We start from the raw sequence: 27,839 nt of genomic DNA, 5'->3' as shown, positions 1-27,839 counted from the left end.
GTTGGGTCACGCGCTCGCGCGCCACGCAAGATTTTGTCGGCGAGTGTAGTTACGTATGCATGCCCTTGCAGTCCGCTGTTTCTCTCTTCGTTCTGCTCGTCGTGGGTGAGAATTGTGTGAGTGCTCTTGCGCATGTGAACGCGTAGTTCATAGTCAGAAATTAGTATTGAGTGTATTGAGAAGCCGGAGTAAAACTTGGTAAAACACGGGCATTATAAAAAAAGCTATGGACACCCTTGATATGGATGTACTCGCGCCTGTACTCTTTTTCGCGCGTGTAGAGTACGCGCTCTGCCTGTTTTCTCCTTAGCGTTTGATTCGGGAACCATAGCGGCCTTCGATCGCAGATCATGATGATTCATACGTCTTACGTGTTGGGCATTCCGTTTTGATTTCTTAGAACGCAGCTCTTATTTTAATGTCCAACCAGAAAGAACAAGCTTACGACGCCGGAGGTTGACGAAAACGCGCCAAAAACTTGTTCCTCGTGGCTTAGGATTTAAATATTGCATACCTGCGCTAGCATAATAACAAAAGCACGTCCAATTTAGTTTTTACACTTCGCAATATGACATTGACAACTTCATATCGGACGTTAAGCTATAATGAATGCACGCACTACCAGTTTGCATTGTACCGAACCACACACATTGGACATTTTATTTGTTACGCGTGATCATTAATTTTTTTTTTTTTTTTGCATTTTAGGACGGCTTGGGACATACTGTCGAATTCGCGCAATGAGCTCTCATTAAGTCGTGATCGAAGTTGTGCATCAAGTTTTTCGGTTATTCATTGTTTAAGCTTTTAGCACTCGGAAGTTATAATAAGACTTCATATTTCATTCAGTTTATGTTGAATATGGTAGGACATAATAATCCAGCTTTTATATTTTGCGAGACACGAGCGGACAAGCTCTGAAAACAACAATATAAGTGCCAAATTTAATATTTCCAATACAAAATAGTTCACCACAGGCAGTGCCAGAAGGTATAGCACACTGCAGCGTACATAGCACAGATTTGCTTACAAGATGCTGAAGTACCGTGTTAAAGAATTATTTTACTAAACAAGACGTGCATGTGAACACGGGTGTCAACCCTTGAAAGCCACAAGCCTCATTGTTACCTGTATTTGCGTTGTGGCATATTTGCTGTGCAGGCATTTTGGTTTAAGAAGTAGTTAGAAACCCACAAGTGCTGTAGATAGGTTGCACAAAGCTATGTGCAAAGTTAACAAAGCTGTAGCTACCTTTATTTTGTTGTGCTGGGTTTTTTTCTCACTTTCCAGATGTGCAGGAATCGCAAAAAAAATTAAGGACTAGAGTATTACTTCTGAGTGGCCGGCTCTGGAATTAACAAGACGTGTGCTTTCCTACAAAAGCGAGAGGTAAAAAAAAAAAAGTGGGAGGGCAGCACAATCTGGTACAGCCTTTCTGGTTCGGGCATATATAGACCGTTTTTTCGTAGGCGCCGCCATATTGTGAACGCAGTGGCGCCGCCTATGAGCAGCGCCATAATGGCTTGGGTGAAAGCGGTTTTTTTGCATGGCAGGTATACGCTCAGTGGTAGGTTCTGGCGTTTGATTTCGCGGTCGTGGGGTCTATTTAGTATGACGTGCGTTTTGAAGTTGAAGTGGGTAAGGCGTCATGGCCAGAATTTCCGCCGGCGTTGAGGTGGACGGAACACGCAGCGCGATGTGTGCACGCATATTTGAGCCTACAATCAGCCTCGGAAATCAATTGTGTATTTCTGAATGTTCCAATCACTAATGTGACCTTATTTCAGTATTATCCTCTATTTGTAAGTTGCGGTTTAGGAGCCATGAAACATACGCGACGATCGTAACAGCGTGGGTACCGTTCTGCTACGATAGGAGCTGTACTGTTATACTTTGACAGGCGTTCAAACTGTTCGCTGCAGGTTACATTGTGTGACTACTTGGTTGGATGGATGAGGTTTCTACCCATGAATAAAATAGATTTGGCTAGTAATAGCAGCATACCTTACAGTCTGAATTAAGCTTGTCCAGCAAAGCGACTGTTTACGAACTGCGCGAGCGTCCTAAGCAGTAGTAGGTGCTGGATTACAGATATATTTGTTCTATATAGCGCATGGTCCAAGCATACGGCATCAGCGGTTATATATTTATAAACATTCTGCGGCGTTAGCCCGTTTTCTCTTGCTTTTTAGAGAAAGAGAATGATAACAGTTCTTTTTTCGGTTGTGTTCGTTCAGTTCTCTACGGCGCACTCACACGTATTACGGAAATTTCGCACTCAAATATAGCCATTGCATTCTTTTTATGCGAACCCTCTCATATATTATGGCTGTATACAGGCCAAAAAGGCAATGCCGAAGCACACAGCTTATATGTGTATCGTGCTGGCTCACCAACTGCAGTGATCGCTGTGTTGAGCAGCGCCATGGACCTCATGCAGCAAGCCTAGCGTAGACATATGGTTATTTCAAGCATACTAGACTTGAAATGCATGAGAACAATGCCAGTGTATCACAAATATTTGATAGCGCCTGCCGCTCAGATGTTTCGTGGTTGCCTTAGGTTGGCCGTGCACGAGCATGTGCTCTTATGTTTTATGTTTCACTCCCTACGCCAATCGATCAGTGAGCTGATTTACCATTTATTGCTGGTAATACAGAGACGCCGGTTTTCTTTGTTCAATTAAAATAGATATAAGCAAAATAGTAAACAACACATACACGCACCGCGACTGATAATGCGCGCACACCGCGGCCGATATTGCACGTCACATTTTTGCGCCCCCAAGACATATTTCTGCCTACAGTAGTAACCGATGCACCGAAAGGCTTCCCTGACGACCTTATATGAACGAACATGGCGTAAATTTCACAAAGATCTAAAACATCTCGAAATCGTTACGCAGCACGTGACAGCATTACTTTCAAGCAGCGCCGCACCGGATCGCCCAAGCCAGAGAGGAGGAAAGGCTCTCCGCGCGCCCTATCCTCCTCACCCGATGAAACAGTCTATACTATGTCCAGCCTCTGCTACCATCATGGGCACTTTTACCCACTTTACTCGGAACCTTAATCTCATCAGTAGTACCCTACTGTGTGTTCAAGCATGTGGTTGTGATGTTGGTGTACAGTGTTTATTGTTAAATGTGTTTTCACAAGGAAAAAGTGCCTTGCGTGAAGCAGTTTGTTGAAGTGTGCCTCCTGCTTTAGGCACACAAAACTGTGCAATACACATGAGAGCCGAACTTTATGCACCTACCACCATTGCAAGCAGCACACAGTTACCGGTATACAGTATGTAGAAATGTGCACTTCCAGTCACTGTATTTATTGCTTTCTGTGCGTCCTCAAGTGTCGTGCAACATCAAATGCAACTGACCTGCTGTGTCCATCAGCCTTGCTACTTGTTTCTGTCTGTTCAGGTGATGTATAACTGTATACGTTAGTATATCTAGTCTTGATGATATACTGTGCAGACAGGAACGACGGGCGAGGATGATCGGGTTAGCAGAGTGCTTGGTTTTGATTTTGCATGTAACATGAGAAAAATGCACGGGAAGCAACAAATATAGTGATTGCAATTACATGTGTCTACAGGCTGTTATACCGCAATGTGTGTGTACCATAGGATAGGATAGATGACCTTTATTAAAAGGATAAGCAGAATAATCGCCAATGGTTGTGGGCCTTAGTCCAGGGCTCCACTGGCTCTTGCCATCTTCTCAGCTCTCTGGATCAGCTTGAGCTGGTCATCGAGGGCCGAGCTCACCACAGTTGTAGCACTCACCACAGTTGTAGGTGCACGAAATTTGTCTCACTTGTGCTTTCAGATGAGCAAATGCTACAGTCAGTGAAGCAGTTAGTTACACTCTACGAGAGCCATAAAATTAACTATATGGGAGGAACATTTTGTTGGAAAGTGCATGTTGCCAGAATGTTCCTAGGACGTTTTCCAGTTCAGTTGACATCTAAGGAGGTCCACTATGTCCTATTGGAACATTTGTGGGACATTTACAGGAGATAAGTAGTTGGAATTTTCGCTTGCAGATACCCAGGAGAAGGCATCGCAAGTGTTGGGGCCTCCAAAGAACTTCCTCCGCCAGGCAAAGGTTGTGGGGAAGGAAGCATACACACAGGGGTATAAGTGTGTGTTTCCCATCAGAGAATGGACTTCTGGGCTTGGAGGAGAACTCAAGAGTCAAAAGGAGGCAAGACGGTTGCAAGTGGACCTTTTTCCGGTAAGCGACCCCTCTAAACAACTAAATTTGACGCACAAGACCAGCATATTCCTGTCCCTTCTAGCCTCTTTGCAGTAGTAGTAGTGTTTGACCACTTCGTCACTTTCCTGTTTTTTTTTCTTTCTTCTTTCTTTTTCACTTGCATTCTTGAATTAGCTTCTCAAAGTCCCTGTTCAAGTATGCAGGTATTTGCCAGTCTTCTTCATCTGCAGTGACGAGAAAGCATGGAAGCAAAATTTTAGAGATGTGCCAGCATTAATTTGACATCTTGGCCAGCACATCTTGGCCAGTGCAACTATGCCACCAGCAGTTGAGTATGAAATGTTATAATCACATTCAAAAGTTAAACGGCCTTGAACGCAGAACATCCGCATTTTAAGTTTTGCAATGTGTAAAGTAACCCAAGGTACTGACGATTCCTTTTGGCCAATGATTATTTACTTTAAGTAATATATGCGTAGAAATCAAAGGCAGGTGTGGTCTGTAGATCCAATGCACAATTGTAAAAAGGTTTGAGGCCCAAGTGGCTGTCGTGTCACCACACAAACCGTCGCATCGCAACCGCATGGCACTGCGCAGCGCAGTGCCGAGGTCAACTTCTGGCCGTCTTCTCGCACAAAAATCCACTCTTTGCTTCACCGCCAGCAAATGATCCTGCCCAAATGATGTTGACATTGTGCAGATAAGAACTGTGACTTTTAGAACACACCGGAAATCTTTAAATTTGAATGTGGATGTGACGAAATGGTTTGGGGTAGAAAACAGAACTTACCGGCGGGTACCTGTTGATTTTCCAGGGCTATTTGACGCAGTTTTGCTGTCCATGCTAAAGTCAGACAAATCAAAATCGTCTTCTGAGTAAATGCTGCTATAACCATCACAAAATTCTGACTCAGACTATCTGAATCCGTGGAAATTCGCCGTTTCTGAAGGGCAGCTGCATGTGATGTCGACACCATGTCAGGAGCAACGAGCGCTTGTCACGTGTGGCTACAAGGCACTTTAAACATCCCCCCTCCCCCCGTGGTGAAAAAAAGACACACAAGCGAAAGTAAACAATAGTTCCTCTTTTAGGCGCTAGATGGTGGTAGCTGTCCAGAAGCTTTCCGAGCGTGGCAAAATGTTAAGTTGACACCATCGACAATCTGTTATCGATGGGTATAGGCGTGGACAGGAAAGTGTTAAGTGCATGACAACTTGGAAATATTGTTTAGCTCCAAAACAAGGCCCCCACATGCTGGTCATACCTCAACATATAGGTCTTTACAATACCTGGGAGCATTGAGACCTAATAAAAATGATGTGAATTTAGCTTTCCTGGTGCACATGTGGGCATCTCTTGAAATGCCCCCAACAGGCCCCACTGGAAATATTGGTGATACACTGGAGCTTTTAAAGCGCTGTCTGGAGAGCATTCACTGCAGTAATTTTTCAAATTGCCACATTATTAGAGGAGATAGGAGGAATTAAAATGTTTGGCTACCATGTTGCCAGGAGGCGAGCTTGACTGCCAACATAGGCCCTTTACCTCTACTAATGTCCACAAGTGACATTCCTTCCTTGCCTTCTCCGATACTGCCTGCCGTGGTTGCTCAGTGGGTATGGTGTTGGGCTGCTGAGCATGAGGTCGCAGGATTGAATCCTGGCCCCGGCGGCCGCATTTCGATGGGGGCGAAATGCGAAAACACCCGTGTACTTAGATTTAGGTGCACGTTGACGAACCCCAAGTGGTCGAAATTTTCGGAGTCCTTCACTACGGCGTGCCTCATAATCAGAAAGTGGTTTTGGCACGTAAAACCCCATAATTTAATTTTTTTCTCTGATACTGGGGACATTTAGAGGACACATGAGTCCAAATGATTGGGTTAACACTCGGAATTTACCTAAGCTATTTTTGCTGCAAACAAAGTGTTTTGAAGGCATAATTGACGGATATTTGCTTCTTTGTTATGCCTTCACATGAAGGCATACTGCATGAGTGTGGTAGTGTAATGCAAACAATGTCACTACAGCTTGCCAGAACAGTATGCCAGAACATGCTGAAAAGTCGCTTGACAGTTCGATATTTAAAATCCTATAGCTACCCTTGCTTCCTGATGCACCAGAATGCCATGCAGCATGCTGTGCATGGCATTCTGTTGATTCATAATGCACGCTTGCATGGCTGATGACTTATTCAGTGGCCTCATAGTGATTTGTCTTCATATGTTTCTTTAGGTGATGGGCCTGAACAAAGAACTTGGAGCAGACTGGTCTTTGCAGAGAATCTATGAGTGCATGAAGGGCACTGAAATGGACGCCTGTGTGAGTGACCAGATGGCTCTTCAGACTACCCTTTTGTAAGAAGCTTAGGACATGAAGGGCACTGAAATGGACACTTGCCTGTGCGGACCACCAAATGTCTCTTCAGACTACCCTTTGTATGACACCCGGGCATGAAGAGCACTGAAATGGACACTTGCCTGTGTGGATCACCAGATGCCTCTTCAAACTACCCTTTTGTGTGACACTCGGGGCATGAAGGGCACTGAAATGGACACTTGCCTGTGTTGACCGCCTTACGTCTCTTCAGACTACCGTGTTGTGTCGCACTCAGTGCATGAAGGGCACTGAAATGAACACTTGCCTTTGTGAACCACCAAATGCCTCTTCAGACTGCCCTTTCCTACAACACTCAGGGCATGAAGGGCACTGAAATGGACACTTGCCTGTGTGGATCACCAAATGTCACCAACCTTTTTTGCACGACACTCGGGGCATAAGGGTACTGAAATGGCTCAACTCCGGATGCACAGGTTGCACTTGAGCTTGGACCTTCGTGAGAAGCTCTTGAGGGCACAAATGGCACTGAAATGGACACTTGCCTGTGTCGACCACCATATGTCTCTTCAGACTGACCTTTTGCACGACACTAGGGCATGAAGAGCACTGAAATGGACGGTTGCCTGTGTGGATGACCACGTGTCCTCAGACTACCGTTTTGTGTGGCACTTAGTGCATGAAGTGCACTGAAATGGACACTTGCCTGTGGGGACCACCAAATGTCTCTTCAAACTACCCTTTCGTACGACACTCGGGGTATGAAGGCACTGAAATGGACGCTTGCCTGTGTGGATCACCAAATGTCTCTAACTTTTTTTGCACGACACTCTGGACATGAAGGGCACTGAAATGGCTCCTCAGCTCTGGATGCATAGGTGGCACTTGAGCTTGGACCTTCGTGAGAAGCTCTGAGGGTACAAATGGCACTGAAATGGACACTCATCTGTGTGGACCCTGATGTGTTTTCAGGTATAACAGACTTCCAGTTTTGTAGTCGCAAGTCACCAGTAGAGGCATTCCAGCTACGACTTTTCATCCTCAGTGGTTGTTGGAAGGGAGAATACCCTTATCCTGCACAGTGAAAACAAAACAGTGCTTACGAAATGCCAAAATAAAAACACAGATGCCATGATAATGATGAGCCTTTCATTTGTTCAATAGTTTTCGAGGGTCACCTCAGAAAAGATCAAACAAAGCATGACTGGTAGACTTTTCTGTTTTACTAAATAATAATGTATGTGATTACTTAATGACCACGTGTGTCAAATACGAACAGATTTTTTAAAAAATTTTGTATTAGAAAAATTATTAGAGAGGAGGTGTGCAGTGTTTGTATAGGCTGCCTCGTGCTGTCTTCAGCCAAATGAAGCAGCAAAGTTTTTATGCTAAGTTGTCCTAGTGCAAAAAACAGTTTTCATTGTACAGTGAAACCCAGATATATCGAACCCACATATAATTAATTGTGTATAACGAAAGCAGTAAAATACCCTTGGAAAATTTTTGTATAAAATTTTAATTTTATGCATCAAATTACCCATATATCAAACTTTTTTGCGATCGCCGTCAGGTTTGGTATATCAGAGTTCAACTGTAGGCTTGGTAACAATCACACAAAACCAATATACGATGCAGTGCAGAAAAAAAGAAAAGTTGCCACTGTAAGTGATTTAGGATATTTTCTGCCTAAATACCAACCTTGGTGCACAGACATTTATACACCATATGTGTACACCCATGAGCAAAAGTACACAGACCACAGAGTCGCCGAAAAAACTATTTATTCGTAATTATCATGCATAAACAGAACCTGACGAGTGCACTAGAAAATCCCCAGCACCAAGATTGGACTGCAGTCTTTAATTTCAAATTACATTTACAGGAGAAGGAGAAAATCAGTTTTATCGAGCAATCCCTGGTACGTATACTTTTGCTCACGGGTGTATGTGGTGCCCACTGTGAGCATGGCAACATTTCAATTTTGTGCAGTTTATCGCAGCCTATGCACCAGTAACAATGGCAGTATTAGTGAAAGTGACATTATGAAAACAGTAAAAGCACAGAACGTTTGACGTTTTTATTGTAATGTTGAAACAACTGCTTTCCTGGACAAGCGTAACCTACTATAGCGTATAAGTTGTTTGCAACATAAACTTATAAACAATATCACATCTTTGCACTGACCATACAAAAGCAACTTTTTTTTTTTGACTGAATGCACCGGCATACTGTTTCTCGGATGATAAGGCGGACCTCTTTGCAATGAAATCGAGTTAAGAGCAGATGCTCGTGGTCGAGCATACACCATTATTACAGCTATTTCTGGTTTTATAGTGGTAATTTGAGATCTGAGGTATTTACTACATGCATAATGCTCAGAGCCTCCAACAATGATCAACATGTCCACATAATGTGGTAATATGCTGCTTCAGCATCCCCCCCTTGTTTATTTTCATTGTCCGAGTTGTTTTAACGTGCCGGTCTTTGTTTTCGTAAGCATGAAGGACATCAATAACCAATTAACAAAATACATGGGTCAGTAATCAGCACTGAGGAATAAGATAATGCGCACATGCTGCAGCAAGGTAAGCTAGGTATGTGTGGTCTAGCAAGCTATGAGCTAGCGTAACTGAGAACAAGCAGCACACTCCATCGCTATTAAAACACCATGTCTGGAACAAAAGTGTTGATTTGCAGGGTGGCCGATTGCATAGTGTCCTCTTGACACTGCAGTGCTTTACTGCCGCTTTCTGTCTGCGTGCCCTGCGTCAGTTACTGTGCCTAGGTGGACTCATTTATCAATTTACTCTGCAACTGCTGTTCCACATACCACATTGGTGCTGGCATTGAGGCACCCTAGCCTTTCCTTCATTGAAGAGACCCCAAATGATGCATGCTTTCTGAAGTCGCATGGCCCCTCTCCCAAGGCAAGCTGCCACAAGTGAAGAGCGTTAAGTTGCTCACAAGTTCCGCGACTGCATCGATGATTGAATGAGTGGGGCATCTGGTTCTACCCAATCCCTGCCTCCTCATTCTACTCCTTCTCCGGACTTTTGTGCGTGAGCACAAAGTGCCGAAGCATTTGCAATGCTGTTGCAGGGAGCAAGCATTGTGGCAACTCTCTCGGAGCTCCAGAGCTCCCCCCAAGTGAGGCATGCTTTCTGACTTCACCTATCCCTTTTCCCGCATTCCTACTGTGAGCTTTCAACCACCTCCCAATGCGGCATGCAAGACTTTGACAGCAGCACTGGAAAAGTTGACAGAAGAGGCAAAGAAAGCTTCACTTTAAAGCAATGATATAATAATCTGTGATAAATGAGTGTTTCAAGGTGTCTTTTATTGAGAAGATGTGTAAATGACAAGATGAAGCACGCGCGAGACAGGATTACTGGTTATCTCTCGATTCAAGTTGCTCTGTGTAGCAAACAAATAACCAAGGCAGAGAAAAAATTCAAGGCCATTCCACCCTGCGAAGGTGGATGATCAGCGGAGCTGTAAACATTGTGGTAAAGACATTGCATCAGTCATTGTTGCTTAGTGATGATGGTCACAATGGCTGTGTGGTTGCTAAGATAGACACTGGTCGCCATAGTCACAACTGCAATCGTATTCTTTGATAATGCCAAATAGATGCATGTACGCCGCTGGCTGGTCGATTGAGCCGGTTTGATGTGGCATTGCAAGGGATCTGCAACGTGAAGCACGTAAACCACTCCATTTTCGGCCCCGACGCATCCACATTGAAATCACAGACGACCACAGGGGTAGTGTTATTGCAACTAACCCATGCAAAGTGAGTAGCCATGAACATTAAGGGTCTATGAGCCATTGCATTTTTTGCTTGCTTATGGGGGTATAAGCCATTGCTTACGGAGGCATGGGTTGATGATAGTTTTTTAATGCTGTTCTGCATGTTGTATGCGTGTTTAGAAAGAATGCAAGCACTGTTCACCCACTTTGCTGAGTGCGTGTAGCCTCTGCCTTACGGGGCATGAGTCACTGCATTTTCTGATCGCTTATGGGGGTATGAGCCACTGACGATGATAGTTTTGTGTGCGGACATGAAAATGCCATGGTACCTTAGCCATATACAGCTCTGCTGTAAAAAATGGCAAGATGACGAAACGTGTTCTCCTAAGAATGCATCCATACTGCGAAGCTTGTTGGCCACTTGGGAATATTGATTAGCCTCTAAATAAGGTACCCACATACTGATTGTACCTCGGCACACAGTTCTTTTACAACAAAGCTGTTTATGGCTAGGGTGGCATGAAATTTTCATGTGTGCAAGCAGGAACTATCGTTACAGTGTACTAGAATATAATGGTAATAGGTGAAGCCACCGTTGTCAACTTAAAAACGTAGCTATACAGTGAAATCGACGGTGCGACGCCTGGTGTACCACAGGGAAAGCGCATGTTGCTACACAATTAAAGAGACGGCGTGAACATGCACAGCAAGCGCTGTGGCGTCGAAGCACAGACGGAAAGGGTACAAACGTGGTCGCAGACGTTACATTGACCTTGACGGTATGACACCGCTCTTCTTTGCATATGTAGCAGTACGCACTTTTCCTGTGGCACACTAGGCATCGCACCGATGTTTCCAAGTTGACATCGGCGGCTTCATGCACCCTGTACTGCTGAGCCCACTACCCCTTATATTCTAGTCCACTGTACTATCATCGTCAGCACTGGCTCGTGCCATTGCCCTCACGTTCGTTGTCTACTTCCCTAGCTGGCTCATTGGCACCCCTAGGCGTAACCGCACGAACATGCTCCGGCCACTGCTCGTGCGTTCGTTGTCTTCTTCCACGGCTGTTGCTCCTCACACTCATGCCACTACTCACGCCTTCGTCGTCGTCATTTTCCACAGCTGGCTCCGATGGCACTCATCATGTCAGTGTTCCCATGCTGCCCCTCCCTCTGCAAAGGCGCTGACGCCACTGGCCCAGTGCTTGTCGGTGCAGTGACTTCAGTCTCAAATTCCTTGCCTCAACATATTGTAAAATAAAAACACGAATTAACGTGAATGTATAAAAATAAATGTGCATGCATACCTTTCGTCACAATAACCACCGATCAACACAATAAATCTGCTTGCACCTTTGTTAAAAATTCTGTCGCGCCTTTGTCGTGTGCTACAAAGCTTCGCTCGTCATCCACCTTCACAGAGTGGAATGGCTCGTGATTTTTTATGACTGAGAAAAACAATAAGTAGTTAGCTTTTCTAGTGCACATGTAAGGTATCAATTGAACAGGCCTTCACTAGGCCCCATCAGAAATTTCAGATACAGCATGAAGTTGCAAAGTGCCATGTAGGGAAGCATTTTACCGCAATAATTTTTCAAATTCCTTCATTATTTAAAAAAATATTCTTCCAGGAGGCAAGCTATCCTGCTAACCTAGACATTTCCTTTGCCTCTACTAGTGTCCAGAAGTCGCATTCCTTCACTGCCTTCTGTTGTACCAGAACAGAGAAACCACGTCGTAAACATCACAGACTACACCTCCTTTCTTTTCTTGCACCATTTTTCACAGTGCGACACACTTCCACTGGCGGTTTAGTGCGTTTGGCATCCTACAATTTAGCAAAGACAGTGCTTGCCTTTTGAGGCAGTTCGCTCCAGACAAACGAGATATCGCTTGCGGCTGCACGCCACACGTTGCCTCAGCGAAAGCGCACGAGTACAAAACCACTGCCTCTTCTGCCATGCTTCTGTGTGATCAGATGTCTGAAATGGGCTTGCACTCGCACACTGTGCTCCATTCATGCTGCAAAATATGGAGCGGTGGAGTGAAGACTGCGGCTAGTTGGCTGCGAAAATTGTGACTGGCATATTAAGGATTGGAATGAGTAAAGTAATGAATAAAGAAGTGCAAACTGGACACAGAAAAAAGGCCTACACACATACGCAGATGAACTTATGTGGCTTTTTTCAGTCCATGTTCAGTTTGACATTCTTTATTCTTCCGTATGAAATACCAATGTCGCCAAACTGCCACCTGTTGTGAGATGTGACTGCATTGTGGCTGCTCAATAGGTCTTCTTTGGCCCTTGCGCTACTGGCATTGGTACATACTACATAAACACAATTGAGCACTGCAGACTTCGTTGTGTTTTCACCTGAATAAATAGCGCACGAATAGTCACATTAAACAACCTAATCTCAAGCGAAAAAAAAAAATGCCCCCGTAACCTTCACTATAGCAGTCAACAGCTACATTCTAACATGATGCAACACCCTGGTAAATCCTACTGCAATATCCTTTCAAGAAATTTTACAGTGTGGTTTAAGACAGCATGTGGTCATACTTGCCCTCCATGATGCACCAAAATGTGAATACACTCGTGCAGGTTACTGCACACATATGTACAGCTAGTACGTTCAATTCAATATGACACACAGTCCCCGTAGTCGAAACAGTTCCAAAACTGCACCGCACACCAACATATGAAAAATTCATTTAATAAGTACTAGCGATTGAGGCACGGTTTACTCCTCAAAAATTTTCATACCTTGCGCCACTGTGCAGTCTTGGAGCCCCTTCTACTATGCAGACTGTGTTGAAGCTACTATTGAATTCAATTGTGCATTCTTACTTTTGATTCTGTGTAATCCATGATGTGCACCTAGACTGCTACAGTTGTGCACTCTGCCGTGGCATCACGGTACCAAGTTCTCATAGTCACTATTCAGGTTAGTGGCCTGGTGATCTATCTTGATCTGATACAACGGCATTGCACGAGCACTCAAGTGACAGCTCAGGTGGTCAGACTGTAGAAAGGATGTTGGGCGGTGTAATGAGAGGGTTGTTCATCCGTGTAGGTGCGCAGCTTAGACCTGAAGTTGTTCTCCTGTGAAAAGCTCCTAGGGCTATATTGACAATGAAGTCACTGTCTGTCCATGTGCTTGCCCTTCTGTGTTATGAGAGCAGGAATCCCGAGGTTGTACCCTCAGAGTTATCGCAACAATTGAGACGCTTCTGCTGCAACGTTTGGTTCTTGACTGTAGCTGGGTGTTGATGATGCCTTGCTGTAACAAGAGTTTAAATAAAAGTAATCAGTTTAGCCACCTGCATAACACTTTGCAATTTTTTTGTGTTCAAAAAAGGAAGACTTAAAATATGATCAAACACAAGAAATCAAGAAAAATGACCTCCAACGATCAAATCAAATAGCAAATACTATTTCAAGTTGGTGAATAAAGTGAAATGGGAAGGTTTCATGGAGTCTACCTAGCAACAAGAAGGTTATGTTAATTTATCTCATGTCTTGATCAACTGGATTGCAGCTAAACTGACTTGTAAACGAGAAAAAAAAAAAAGTTGGTCATATCTGGTGCATCATGATAATGGCAAAAATGTTAAACAAAGAAACAGCATGCGTCTAGATGCTTGCAGTACAGTGTACTACTCATTGAAGAAGCTAAGCAAAATACTACCGTACATAAGTTGAACATATTCACTGTGGCAGCACATTTTGCACCGAATGGTAAAAAAAAAAAAGTTATGGAGTTTGATGTGCAACACCACGATTTTAACATGAGGCACGCTGTAGTGGGGAACTCTGGATTTTGACCACCTGGGATTCTTTAACATGCACCTAAATCTAAGTACCACGGGTGGTTTTGCATTTCGGCCCCATCGAAATGCGGCCGTCATGGCCAGGATTTGATCCCACTACCTCGTGCTTAGCAAGCCAACACCAAAGCCACTAAACAACCATGGCAGGTGCTGAAAGTTCTTATGTCCTATTGTGATAGGTAAACGTAACAGGGCTATAAAAAAATATAAAAATCAGTAGCTGTTAAGTGTGTAAAATATAGAAGCGTTAAACGACAATGAAAGTGTGGTGTGATAGGAGTATAAAACATATGTTTACAAAGGGATGATATACTAAAATTAGTTAGTGCCAGTAGAACTACCACCTCACCAGGAGCCTTAAATGCAAGAGCTCGGAGGCATGTGCTCTACAAAACTACCGTCACAGCAGCACCCGCTGGTGAGAGTGTGTCCTACAAATCTCTTGGACTGACGCAACGTAGCACAAGATCATTTAAGAAATTTAAAACTGTTTTAATCTCAAAAAAAAAAAAGAAAAAAAGTTCTGTGCCAATAAACAATCCCGGATGTAAAGAGATATGGTGTGGGTAGGCTTGGGGAAAAGGCTTTCTCCATTCAGCTGCTGCTTCCTAACACTCGGCAAGGACGTGGACAACGATCAGTCATTCACCCCATCTACTGCAGACTGCAGGTTTGCCGCTAGAGAGCAAGTCGTGTGCCATACGTGTGCCTTATATGGAGTTGACAGAACAGAACAATGATTTGTCACAATTTTATTGCGGGTGACAAATTGCCTACCTGTGGCCTAATTATGTGGGGTTTATTGGAAGTTTCAGCATAACATAAGCGTTGCCAATAACCTAGGTTTCTTTAATCAAAGGTTTCAAATGTATGGAGTGGACAGCTATGGAAGAATTGCAAGCTCTTGTTGCAGATCAGGAAGTGGCGGTTTCCTCTGCTAGCGCATTGCTTTCAATGCCTCGGTGCTGTGGCACCCAGCATAGTGTTACATGATGGTTAGAGATGTACGTCATACACAGAAGTGAATAAAGACCATTTAGTACTGGATTTTTATATTTAGGGAATGAACTATTAGAGATCCTATGACATTTACAGAGTGAGTGAATATGATGGCATTTTGTGACTTCGCTTTCTTATTGTGTTTCACAACCCACAGTATACGGCACATGCATCAGCTGTAAAGGTACTCATTTCAGTGTGCAGAATGTCTGATTTAGAGAAAGGTGGCCCGACCGCCGCATAAGACACGCCTTCGTGCGACCTAGGTGTGTCAGTGTAATACCCCATGTGCGAGTTCTTTGCCTGAAGCTTTAGAAGAACATTCGAACGTGACCCTCAGGGTTGTGTTTTGTGACCACGATAAATGATGTGTCACATTCAACCAGATGTCACTGCCATAATGGCAGCAGGTTCGTTAAAGGGATTAGGCTATGTTCTAAAAGTGGGACACATATTTCGTCAATCAGTTTTGTCACACAAAGTGAGAAGTGCTTTTTCACTGAAGGTCGTGGAACCTGGAATACTATGTCATTTGTAAATGGAATGACCGTTCATTTGTTTCTGTGCAGAGGCTCTGCATCAGACTTGTTCTGAAGGCACCGGTTGCTAATCCTATACCTAGATGGTGCAACAGATCAAGCATCTTGAGCACTGTGTGCAGCAGAGTGATAAACTATGGCACCGCAGTCTAAATGTGGTTCTACAAGGGTCTTGTGCAGGTTCGAACATGAGGCAGTTCCAGTCATTACCCCATGTTGTATGCAACAGAAGCTTCAATTAGTTATTGCCTTGGGGATTTTATATCTTAAGTATTTAATATGAGGAACAAATGTAATTTTGGAGTCTAGAATGATGCCAAGAAATGTGTGTGTTGCTCTTACAGATAGCGTACTCAATAGGGTCAGGTACAATTCCTATCCCCTTATTTGTGAAAAGTACACATGCACTATTCTGCGAGTTCAACCGAAAATACTTGGACCTGGCCTGGTCAACCCTTGCATGAAAGGCGCGGTTCGAAAGGTAGTTTTCGATTGCATTTAGCATGCTGCCAAGGGCAACCTTGGTGGAAATATCTCTGAGAACTCTGAAATGCCATGTCATGTCAAAGCATTTGCAAAGCCAAAAAACATGGTGGAAGAACTTTCTGTGTATGAATGCATCTCTAACGTATGCCTCAATGCAGACAAGGTGTTTTGTTGTTGACCTCCCTTTTCAGAAGCCACACTGGAGAGGATCTAGTGTTTTGTTGCTTTCTAGAAGATAGATTAGGTGCCAGTTTACACTTCTCCAAAAAGCTAGGACAGACAAATTGTCAAAGCTATTAGTCTGTAACTACTGGCTAAGCAAGGATCCTTAATAGCCTCTTCCCAAGATGTAATGTACCCAGTCAGCCATATAGCATTGAAAATAGAGCGGAGTGTTTTCCGTGTTCCAGAGTGTAGGCACCTGATCATTTCATACATGATACATTTGCCACCTGGTTCCGAGCTGTTGCAACAATTGAAAGAAGTCTTAAGTTCTGTGTGGGCACTTTAGTGGCGGTTGCAAGCCTCATTTTGTGCACAGTTGTGTTCAAGGGGCTGCCGCTCTGTGCATTCTTTAAACCTCAAGAAAGTTTCCGTGCAGTGTGATGCACTAGAGATATATCCGAAGTGTTCAGTCAGAAAGTCTGCCTGCTCTTCCAGGCTGTCGCGTTGGGAATTTGGTAAGGGTAGGGAATGGGGCTGCCAGCCGGTTTGCTTCACATACCCTGTCCCACACTTACTTCTCATGAGTGTATGAATTTATACTAGAGATGTACCTCTCCCGATTCTCCTACTTAAAGGACAGACTGTTGGGCTAGTTGATCTGGTATCATGTACACTTCAGCATAAACCACGCACGCACGTAGACAGATAGGACAGGACACAGCAATGTGTGCCGTCCGTCTACGTCTGTGTGTTGTTTGCACTGAAGTGTGCGTTGCCTACTTAGCATGTCAGTGTGTTCTTCACTTCACTGCAGGAAAGCTCTGAACAGCCATGCAGTAGAATAATTCCCATAACTAAGATGGCAGCACCTGCGAATTTATATTGTTTCAGAAAGCGAACCATTCTCTTGTGGTCGCGTGATTAGTCAGAATGGTGCTCTTGCCGACCAAAGCTCAATTCTGATCACTCACGTGAGGCTATGCGAACGGTTTGCTTTCCTAACTGTTATAAAATCCCACCCCTCCTAGAAAGCACAAGTAATTATGGCTGGTACCTCCCCCCCCCCCTCCCCCCGCTCTCCCGTTCCCTTGGTCCAGCTACAATGAACTTTTCAATGCATTGGATAATGAGCCGTAGCCAAGCCGAAGCGTCCCCAACACTTCGTGCAGTTTTGCATGTCATGCGTGTGGCATTGGAAGCACGTAAAATAATGCCAAAATGCAAGCGCATATTTACTGAATGGCTTCAAAAAGCATATCCCTTCACATCAACAAAACTTTGAATAAATTAGAAAGTAGCACAATTAGAGAAGACAGTTGGGCTTGTTGGTGCTCATTACACACTTGAGACATCATTAACTAGCGTGGAAAAGACAGCGGATGACAGCAAGAAAATTAATTAAATATAAATTATGGGGTTTTACGTGCCAAAACCACCTTCTGATTATGAAGCACGCCGTAATGGAGGAGTCCGGAAATTTCGACCACCTGGGGTTCTTTAATGTGCACCTAAATCTAAGCACACGGGTGTTTTCGCATTTCGCCCAATTTTCGCATTTCGCTCATTTCGCCCAAATTTGCAGACTTGTACAGCCTGCAAACCTGCTTATTTAACAAACAGAAACTACTGAGCATAAATGAGCTCCTTCTTGCATTTGATAAGAACGAGGGGAGTCTGCACAACAGCCCCTATTTTCAGTTTTCCTGCAGCAAAATAATTAAGAAGAGCTTACGCATGCAACACTCTTTCTTCCTGTGGACTGGAAAATCTGTTGTCATTACTTTTGTTGCTCCCACTTCACCGTAGCCTTCACAGTGCAAGGCGTTGAGGAGCAGTAGCAGTGCGAACAGGATCAGGCAGGAAAAGGCAATCTTTAACTGCGAATAATTCTGTTTTTGCTGAATTCATTGAAGTACCTTTAACTGCAAGGTATTTCTGAAGCAGTTTATTTAATGTCAAATGCATTTCTTGGCTTCGATAAAAAGTGTTCCAGTGAGAAAATTTTAGTTGTCAAAAGTAATTCAATTTAGCAAGAGCGTGCTTGACCTACGACAGAAGAATCGAGGTCAAGAACAGCACCACGAAAGCGTGTACCCTGCACGAGTCCACGATGATTTGGAATGCGTACCATGTTTTTTTGTGCATTGGCGAGCATCCCGAAGACAGGATAACAGGCGGCCAGAGAAGTGTGCTGGAAAATATGGTGCCCAATAACATGTCGGTAAATGTAAAACAAGAAAGATCACCCCCACCCCCCCCCCAAAAAAAAGAAACATTGACGCATCTGAAACATTGACAATGTTGGCCACCAAAGTGACAGAATAATCTAGCCTGATCCATGCACAGAGGTGCAAGATTGTTTTGTACTGTAACTTGAATAAACAGCATTTCCTGAAGGATTAAATATTTTTGGAAAGGTTATTAATTAATTTATTTATACTTGTACCACGGCTTGAGATGTGGTTGCGCTTTCGCACTGTTCTCGGCCGCTCAAGTTTCCACCACTGACAGGCAGAAAGATTTACTGAAACCGAAATTTGAAAAAGGCTCTTTTTGAAAACAACAAATATTAGAGATTACAGGCAGCAGCACGCTGTTGAAATAAAAGTCCACAGTGTGTGTGCATTCCCGTGTGAAAAAAGATAGCATGTAACATTATTGCACACCCTGTGAAGAGTTTAAAAATGTTTTTGTTACCGCGCACACAAGGCACAACTAGACAAAGAGAAAATGTTTTGTTTGCTGGAATAAGAGGAATGGAATGGACCAGCTCAGCCACTCCAGGAGTGGGAATGGCCCAGCCTTTACTATTCCAAGTAAAGGACTGGCATTGAGTAGGAATAAAGAACTGCTCCGCTACTCTGCTGAGGACTGAAGATTGAACTGATGTTTTCATATTAGTCACTTTTGACTAAAGTGAATATATTATAGGATGGACCTTTTGTTTCGACAGGGTTCCCCCTGTTTATGTGTGTCTTCTACAGAGAATATTCGTAAATGACAACACGATGCAAACACGAGACAGGATCGCTCATTATCGCTAACTTTTCAAATTACAATGTGCAGAAAAGAAATGGTCAATGCAGAGAAAGATGCCGACAAGACGATAAAATAGGGTCTTCTATGAGCGCACCTATACTGCTTAAATTCTCGACAACTTGAAAAAAGACTGCTTAGCTCCAAAATGGCAACGCGCCCATGTACTTATTGGTGGGTGCATACAGGTATCTTCTATGACTGAGACTACAGTAGACTACAGCACTCAGCGGCACAATCTGCAACGGCGGCCCACGCCACAAGGGTTAGGATGCAGCTGCCTATCGGTCGTATCAGACGCCGTATTGGACGCCGAAACATACTGTGTGTCTCCTACTAGATTGTCGCACACAAGGTGTCCAATCCGGTGCTACGGCCCGGCAAGACGCCTTGGCTCCACTTGCAGTTCCAGTGTGTAGGACGTTGTGTCACAGCCAAAATTGCATCCTGTGTCGCCTAGCTTGAAGTGGTGGCCGCAAAAAAAAAAAGGTCGCTCAAACTTTTACCTTGCATAATCAAAGCACCCCCTGATTTTCAGCTATTTTTGTGCTTAAAGGGACACTAAAGCGAAACAATAAATCAGTTTAGACTAATGAAGCATTGTTTGAGAACCCTGCAGGCAGCCATTTAAAAAAAACAGTTTGATATTTAGATGAGAAAATGAAGGTCCAAGCATCAGTATTTGAATTACGCGCCGAAACCCCAGCGCCAGTACGTCAGCGTGACGTCGGGGATTCCAAAGTATGTTTTCCCATTTGGGCCGTGTTGGCTGAATAAAGGTTCCCTAAACTTGCCATGTTTAATATTTGGTTCCTTTAGAACACAATGTAGTCAATCTGTACCGCTACATATAATTAGCAGGCACTAGAAGATGCAATCAAATTCCAAGACGTCACAGCCCCCAGGTGCGGGAACTTACGTAGACGTCGCCACCCATATTTCGATCTTGCGCTTTTTCTGGCTTACCGAACGTCTTATCATTGTAAGAGTGGCGTTTTTGGTGTTGTAGAACAGTAATTTACTGATGCAGAAGATTCATTTTTCACTTTAGTGTCCCTTTAATGGTTTCTTATTTTACTGAGACGATTGCCATTGTGTGACCTATGCACCACACTTGTCTGTTGGCAATGCCAAAATATGACGAAGGGCCATTTCACTAAAAATGATGTTTAAGTTGCAGTACAATTCGAGGACACCAGTAAGTCCCAATGAGAGGTCTACAATCAAAATTGATCATCACTATTTTATTGCAAACATGAGTATTTTATACACACAGTTCAGATATGATCGAGTCCAACTTATTGTGTCTTCACATGAAGGGATATCACATGAACACAGTTGTAATCTAAGCAATCTTACTCCAACACATGTCCCTACCACTTGTTCAGTGGGGCTCGAACATCCTGCTATGTTACTTGGCAGCTCAACATATAAGAACATATCGCAACACTTGTGCATCCTGATGCACAAGACAGTCATTCACCCAAATAAACAGATCTAGATTTGCAATTCAGACGGCCCTTAATAAATAGAGCAAACTAGCCCAGCAAGTGACCTACTAAGTGGCGTCTGGGTGCTGTGTTTTCATATGAGTGTTCAAGTGACCACACTGCACAAAGGACATGCAGCAGATTTTGCAGTGGTATGGGCGCTCCCCTGTGTGGGTACGTAGGTGTTGCTTCCGGTGGCTTTCCACTGTAAAGGTTTGAGGGCACAAATGGCATTGAAATGGTCGCTCACCCGTGTGGGTGCGTAGGTGTAGCTTGAGGCTGTAGTCACGTGCAAAGGTCTTATGGCAGAAATGGCACTCAAAGGGACGGCCGCCTGTGTGGATGCGTAGGTGTTGCTTAATGTTATCCTTGCGTGAGAACCTCTGAGGGCATGAAGGGCATTGAAATGGCTTCTCGCCTGTGTGGGAGCGTAGGTGTACCATGAGTCTGTCTTTTCGCCAGAAGCTCTGAGGGCAGAAATCACATTGAAATGTACGCTCGTCCTTATGGATCTCGACGTGTTTTTCCAGATCAAACAGCGTTTCTGCTTCGTAGTAACAGAGAGTACATTGGCAGAGGAGTCGGTCTTGTGACTTGTCATCTTTGGTAGTTGTTGGATAGGTAAAATCCCTTGATCCTGCACAGAGAAACAAAATTGCCTTAAGCCAAATCAAAGAACACAGATGCTTGTGCTAATAATTTAGTGAAGTGAGAGCAAATGGGAGTCAAGCACTTGCACATGCTGCCAATTCAGCCAATTAACAAAGCAAACTTCTCATAATATTTTCAGTTTTTTTCTGCCAAGTTGTCAGGGTGCAAAAAAACCTTTCATGACATTCTTGATAGAAATCATGTCAAAACAATACATATGCATAAGTGCTGCAAAAGATATATGTTATTGTTAGCTATTTAGCTTACTTTCTTTCTGTGTGTCACACTTTCTGCAGATACATTTGTGCACAGTATTTACATGGGCTACTCTTCGTGGAGATGTCGACAGTCACACTAAGTTTTGTGCGGTTCATCACAACCTAAGCGTCGGTAATGACGGCAGTTAAATGGACCCTGAAATGATTTTGATGATTTTCTACAAACATACTGAGTCGTTAGAGTAGGTTCTTCATTATCATTAATTGACACATCTAAGTGCTCCGCGTAAAGCGCATAATTTATTATAAGGTTTTAAAAATGTACATCACTGCCGATCGCAGCACACTACTCGGCGGAATTTTAAGCCACCCTTACCCATATGACAGAAATCACCCATATGAACTCAGTGGGGGCGAGCTATCCGATTGGCTGACCAGGGCACATGATCGATAATTTTTTCAACTTTATGGTAAACAAATGATGTTCGTAATAGTTGAAATGTTAGTTAACTTGTTTTTATAGAGAGAAAGTAACATAAAGAGAATGCACAAGAACAATTTTTCAGTACACTTAAGCACTTCCTGCACACAGCAAGTGTTGTCTGCTTATGTTACAACGTGCTCCGTCTCTGACGAGAGCTCCGCCGTCAGTGTCGGTCTGTCTTTTCGCGAGCGCTATGATTCGACTTTGTTGTGTTGTGGACTGCAAACGTAGCGACTGGCAATATGTCAAGCTGCGCCATCGTGTCCCTCTGCAAGCCAGTAAACGAGCGGACTGGCTGCAGCGCATCGGACTGCCGCTATACGATGGGCGCCAAGATTTGCGCGATTGCAGCCATCACTTTACACCGGAAGATTACTAACGCAAAAGCGTTTCACGAGTCCCGTAAGGTAAATGCAAGCGCAAGGGGACAGGGCCTGGCCGCGTTTCCTTGCGTGCTGTTTCAGGGAATGAACAGAAGCGCAAATGTGAATGGTCTGCATGGTGCGGCCACCTGGTGGCATAGAGCTCAACCACACACAGTAGCAGTACCAAAATGTATTCTTCTTTGCTGCTGGTGTAAATTTTTTGCAGGAGTGTAATCGTTAACACATTGTTTTTGTATATGTTTAAAATGCCATCAAATGCCATGTTTAAAGGTGCCATCATCAACACAGTAGGTGCATGGAGCATCTGGCTTTTCGAGTGAAATGCCAAAATACTGACTCTGCTCAAAAAGCAAATTCTCATTGCACACAGTTGTATTTGCTTGTTTATTTTAATTGTTTGCATTACATTTTGTTGTTCATTGTTGCAGATTAGCCAAGCAAGCTATGCGCGCACAAATTCTTCCATCCCCGTTTTCTCTTCCCCCTATTCCTGAACCAACATATATTTGTTTCCCTTTCCCAAAACTCTTTCAGCGCTGCATCATATATGATGCAGCGGCACTATCAACAGAGCAGTTATTCACCGCCAGCCAACGTGTCATTCATGCTGCTACCCTGGTCATAGCAGATTAGCTCATTTACAACAGTATGAGTCGTTTAATGTGTCATTGTTTATTATGTTAAAGGGTCCCTGAAACGGCTCGGACAAATTTAGTAGACGCATAGAGTACAGCTACAGTAAATCATTCGCGCATCACAGTTTGTGTGAAGCATCTCATATGAAGAGAGCTTAATATGAGATTAATAATTAATATATTAAGAAATTGCCAGCTGGAATCACTTGGGGGCACAGACTGAAATTCAGAAGCGGTAGAACGGCGTCGTTATTAGTAACCGTGACTTGGGCAGTTGCTGGGGTGAGGACCTTCTTTAAACGTTTACGTAGGCTAGCACTCATCACAGATACGGGGGGGCTCCAGTGTCGACGAGTGCTTGGACAGGTACGCCGTCTATTTTAATGTCTACTACACTTCTCCTTGTGGGCACAGACAGAAGATTTGCTGCAGTAGTAGGCAATGCAGCACCACCTCCGAGGGCTGCATTTCTTAGTTTTCTGAAAGGGTGCGGCCAAATGCCTCAGGGGATGAAAGGCAACGTGGCTGCGGCGAACGGGAAGGTGGGCGATGTGTTAGCGGTGAACAAGACTGGTGTCCGCGCAACGATGGTGAGCGGCTGTACCACGTGTTCCTAGCAGAGTTGTCGGCGCTGTTAGACTCGGCGGTGGGCGAAACATTGCGGGCATTTCCATCACAATGGCTCAGGTTGGTCGGCATGCGAGGTGTTGAGGGCCACGAGTTGCAACGGTATTGGGCGACATGACCAATGCGGCGACAGGTGAAACATATCAGCTGGTCGTCCGCAGTTCTCCACTCATTCGGGTTGTGATAACGCGGAGAGAAGCGTAGGAGTGGAGCGAAAATAGTAGAAGGGCGTTCGTTAGCTCTGGGATTGGCGACAGCACACACAGAATGTAAACTAATGTTTGCAAGTTTGGTGGACGATGGCTTGTACGAGAGGAACTGAAAATGTAGCATCAGGGCTACGTGAACAGAAAGCTGCGGGCGCCATTGCATCCAATTCACGTCTAACGATTCGCACCACGTCCTCTGATGGCGATGCATGCTGCTGTGTGGGTTGATCTTCAGACTTTGACGTTGCGGCAGTATTGGGAAGTCAGGCAAATGGTTGTAAGACGCATCGGGTTTTGGCCTGCTCAAATCGTCGGCACTCTTTAATGATTGCATCAACTGTAGAGCAGCTTTTGCACATGAGCAGATAAAATGCGTTGTCAGCAATGCCTTTAAGCACGTGCCCTACCTTCTCTGCTTCAGTAATCTCGTGATCGGCTTTACGACAAAGTGCCAGCACGTCCTGGATGTACGGGACATAGGACTCCGTGGGGGATTGGGCACGGGAGGCCAGTTCCTGATTTGCGGCAATTTTACGGCTGGTTGGTTTGCCGAACAACTCTGTCAATTTCTCTTTGCATTGGTCCCAGCTGGTTAGCTCCTCTTCGTGGTTTTCGTACCACACCTTTGCCATGCCTCTTAGGTAGAACAACAGGTTAGCTAGCATAAGCGTAGGGTCCCATCTGTTGATTCCACTCACGCATTCGTACATTGCGACCCACTCTTCAAAGTCGGCGCCATCGGTCCTGCAGAAAGTTACAGGATCCCTGGGTTGCACTACGACAACTGATGCTGACCGCAACGTAGCATGCGACGGTGACGTAGGAGGCGGCAATGACGTTGATCCTGTGTGCTCACTGTCAATCATGGTGCGGACGGTGATGCGGAGCTCCGTTTCCAGCCGTGGTACCCTGCACGTCCACCAATATGTTACGGGGATGTTGGGATTATAGAAGATTATATTTACAATATATATACAAAATGAGTCTGAGTAGTTAAAATGGCTGACCAACAACCCGCAGCAGCCAGCGTCTCGCGGTCTTCTTCCTCTCTTCGTTCATCCTTCCGTAACAGTATTTAGCGAATCGACATCTGACACCAACAAATTTTCTGCAACACGGGGACCTTACACTATTGCATTAAAATTATCGATGATGTGGCCAGTGCAGCCAATCGGTTATATGGTCATCTTGCGTCATCTGGTCAGGGGCGGCTGACAACTCGGCCAAGTGACATGCTGCAATGGGTAGCGATGTACATTTGTAAAACCTTATGATAAGTTGCACGCTTTTCGCAGAGCACTTAGATGTGTCAATTATTGTTCAGAATGAATTACCCTGATGACACAGAGCCTTCAAACAAATTCGTCAAAATCATTTCAGGGTCCCTTTAAGCATAAAAAGGCACCACTAATCAATAAGCAAGTACATCGATCAATAATTAACATTGAAGAACAAGATGATGCACACTTCGGAAATGGGTAAAGCAGATATGTCGCATCTCAATGCAAGGACTACCTTAACTCGAAACAAGCAATACCTTCTGTTATATCACTGCACGGTGATATTCACTGTGGAGATTACAACAGTGTGCTACAGTTTATAATTGCTCATAATACACAATACAATACAACATTAGTTATTAGAGTAACCACAGCACTCTTACGGCATTAGAATGGGGGGACGAGGAAAGTAAGACAAGCAGGTGAATTTATACACAAAGCAAGACTAGCATTATTAGGCTAAAATATTTGAACCAGGAATGAATGAATGAATTATGGGGTTTCATGCACCAAAATCACGATTTCCTCAGGAGACACACTGCAGTGAGAGAGACTGGATTAATTTTGACTACCTGCAGATTTTTAATGTGCCCCCAATGCATGGGACTCTGGCGTTTTTGCATTTCGCCCTCATCGAAATGCGGCCACCACAGTTGGAATTTTATGCCACGACTTAGTGCCTTGCAGTGCTACACCAGAGCCGCTAAGCCACCACGGCGGGTAATTGAACAACCATAAATTATACACGAAATCAGGAAAATTAACAAACAGGTAAACAAACCACGCCTTGCACAACATAGGTAAGGCAAAAAGATGGAATAAAGTGCACTATCATTAATACCAGTCTTCGAATAAAATAATTTGTGAAAAAGTTTTAATCGAAGTCTCTTCCGCCGTTCATGCAGTGTCTCCAAGTCAATGCTTTCTCTAGCAATAGACTCGCTAAAATGTGTAGAGTAGCAAGTATAAACATCGGAGCTTGATTCTGTATTCTTTCCAACTGGTCTACCTCAATCTTCAACCAGGAATCCCAGACACACCAACAGCACTCAAGTGTAGGTCTCACGTTCAACAAATATAGTAGTTTTTCAGTATTCAAAGGAAACACTTTTAGATTTCTATGCAAGAATCCTAGAGTGCGAGAAGCCTTACTTGTTAAGTATATCAATGTGACAGCAACAGAAAAGTTCAGTACAGACAACTATACACAACAAGCATCGTACAGCATAAAATAATGTAATTATATCAGTCTAGTATACTCCAATTCTAAGTAGGCCACTTGGCTGATAGCACTCATGAGCTCACATTATTAATTTTACCCAAAAGGGTGCATTATTGTATGACACATACACAGTAAACAAAGCAGACATAATTCTTGAAGTTTGTAAACGAAAATACACATGTGTCAATTGATTTTGGTGTTCAGGAACTGTCCTACCAGAGACTGGCACCAATGCCATTCTGGAAGAATCTTTCTGGGATAGAAAAGCTCTGTGTACAATGGCATGTGTATTGCATGTACAGTTAAATACCCCGATACAGTAGAACCCCGTTGACACGCTTTGAAACTGACCATTGTAATAAATGCAACAATGGGGAAAACGTAACCGTGTGCAACAGTGCAACTCGCCACAGCACAACGTAAGAAACAGTCACAGTCAGCGCCGCTGCAGTTATTAGATGTCTCGGTGCTCGTACTGTGACCAGGAAAGGCATATATGCGCATGTATAGTTAAGGGAAACCGACTGTGTTCTGTGACAGTGGCCCCAGCGAAGTATTTTGAGTATGCTTCGAAGCACAACATGGTTATACTGCACTGAAGCCGACTAATGAAAACTGGAATGAAATGCAATAAAGACCTTTGCAGGCCCCGAAGTAACTCTAGCCCCGTGCATGACTTCTGTAGGTTTTAAACGATGCGCACTTCTTCAGATGCTTTGCAAATGCTCTGTCATAGCCTCTTAATATTGGTAGCTTGTCGTAACATGTAAGAGCCAATTTCTCCCTGTACAGCTATATTTACATGGTGGCCACTTTCAAATTCAACGTAAGATGCGGGAACATCACAGAATGGCGCAGTATAATGGGAACATAATACATAAGAGCAAATGAGATTTGGGTCGAGACCACAAAAACACGACGTGGGAGCCGGGAAAACGCAACACCGAAGAAAGTATCAATGAGGTTCTACCGTATAGTGAATTCAACAAAATGAGGGCTTGACTACGTTTAACAAAATCTTGTTATATTCATTTATATTTGACCTATTAAGCATGTAAGTATAGCTGATTTTGTTTTGCGGAAGGCAGTGTAAAACTTTCGGAATTATGAGGCAATTGGAGGAAAGAAAGTTCATTAAGAGAAAAAAATAAATTCTGCTGAATTTAAACATCGGTACAGAGCACGTAGTCTGCTTATGCACTCAGCCGGCTAATGGCAGAAGACTCACATACTAGAAAACTAGAAAACACAGGCGACGAAAGCAGGAGAC

The 27,839-nt window shown here is 43.9% G+C and overlaps 2 protein-coding genes across 5 annotated transcripts in view; one reads left to right on the top strand and one right to left on the bottom strand.

Annotated features, from left to right (window-relative positions):
• Positions 1 to 9: 9 nt before the first annotated feature.
• On the top strand, positions 10 to 7,694 carry LOC129384115 (uncharacterized). 4 transcript variants are annotated; one of them, XR_008611894.2, is made up of 4 exons: positions 11 to 105; positions 1,291 to 1,389; positions 4,047 to 4,237; positions 6,455 to 7,694. XR_008611894.2 is itself a non-coding variant. In XM_055069254.2 (3 exons), the coding sequence occupies exons 1-3, from the start codon at positions 60 to 62 to the stop codon at positions 6,578 to 6,580; spliced, it is 363 nt and encodes a 120-aa protein (XP_054925229.1). In that variant the 5' UTR covers positions 10 to 59; the 3' UTR covers positions 6,581 to 7,694. The 4 variants fall into 4 exon arrangements, 1 of the variants encoding a protein (XP_054925229.1); XM_055069254.2 differs by lacking the exon at positions 1,291 to 1,389 and having other exon boundaries at positions 10 to 105; XR_008611892.2 differs by lacking the exon at positions 1,291 to 1,389 and having other exon boundaries at positions 11 to 116.
• Positions 7,695 to 20,590: 12,896 nt separating this feature from the next.
• The window catches only part of LOC140213323 (uncharacterized), a 48,875-nt gene continuing 41,626 nt past the window's right edge, over positions 20,591 to 27,839 (bottom strand). The window contains exon 3 of the mRNA XM_072284553.1: positions 20,591 to 21,549. Within this exon, the coding sequence (XP_072140654.1) occupies positions 20,926 to 21,549 (624 nt within the window). The 3' untranslated portion in view covers positions 20,591 to 20,925. The remainder of the gene's footprint in view (positions 21,550 to 27,839) is intronic.

This window comes from Dermacentor andersoni, chromosome 9, assembly GCF_023375885.2.
Source record: "Dermacentor andersoni chromosome 9, qqDerAnde1_hic_scaffold, whole genome shotgun sequence".
Taxonomy (NCBI): Eukaryota; Metazoa; Arthropoda; class Arachnida; order Ixodida; family Ixodidae; genus Dermacentor; species Dermacentor andersoni.
This window is presented reverse-complemented; position numbering and strand designations above follow the sequence as displayed.

What these genes read in the sequence shown, in the direction of transcription:
- LOC129384115 (XM_055069254.2), top strand. Translation starts at nt 60, where the DNA reads ATGCCCTTGCAGTCCGCTGTTTCTCTCTTCGTTCTGCTCGTCGTGG. An exon ending in CTTCGTTCTGCTCGTCGTGG is followed by an intron (nt 106 to 4,046) that starts GTGAGAATTGTG and finishes TTTCGCTTGCAG; the next exon opens with ATACCCAGGAGAAGGCATCG. An exon ending in TGCAAGTGGACCTTTTTCCG is followed by an intron (nt 4,238 to 6,454) that starts GTAAGCGACCCC and finishes ATGTTTCTTTAG; the next exon opens with GTGATGGGCCTGAACAAAGA.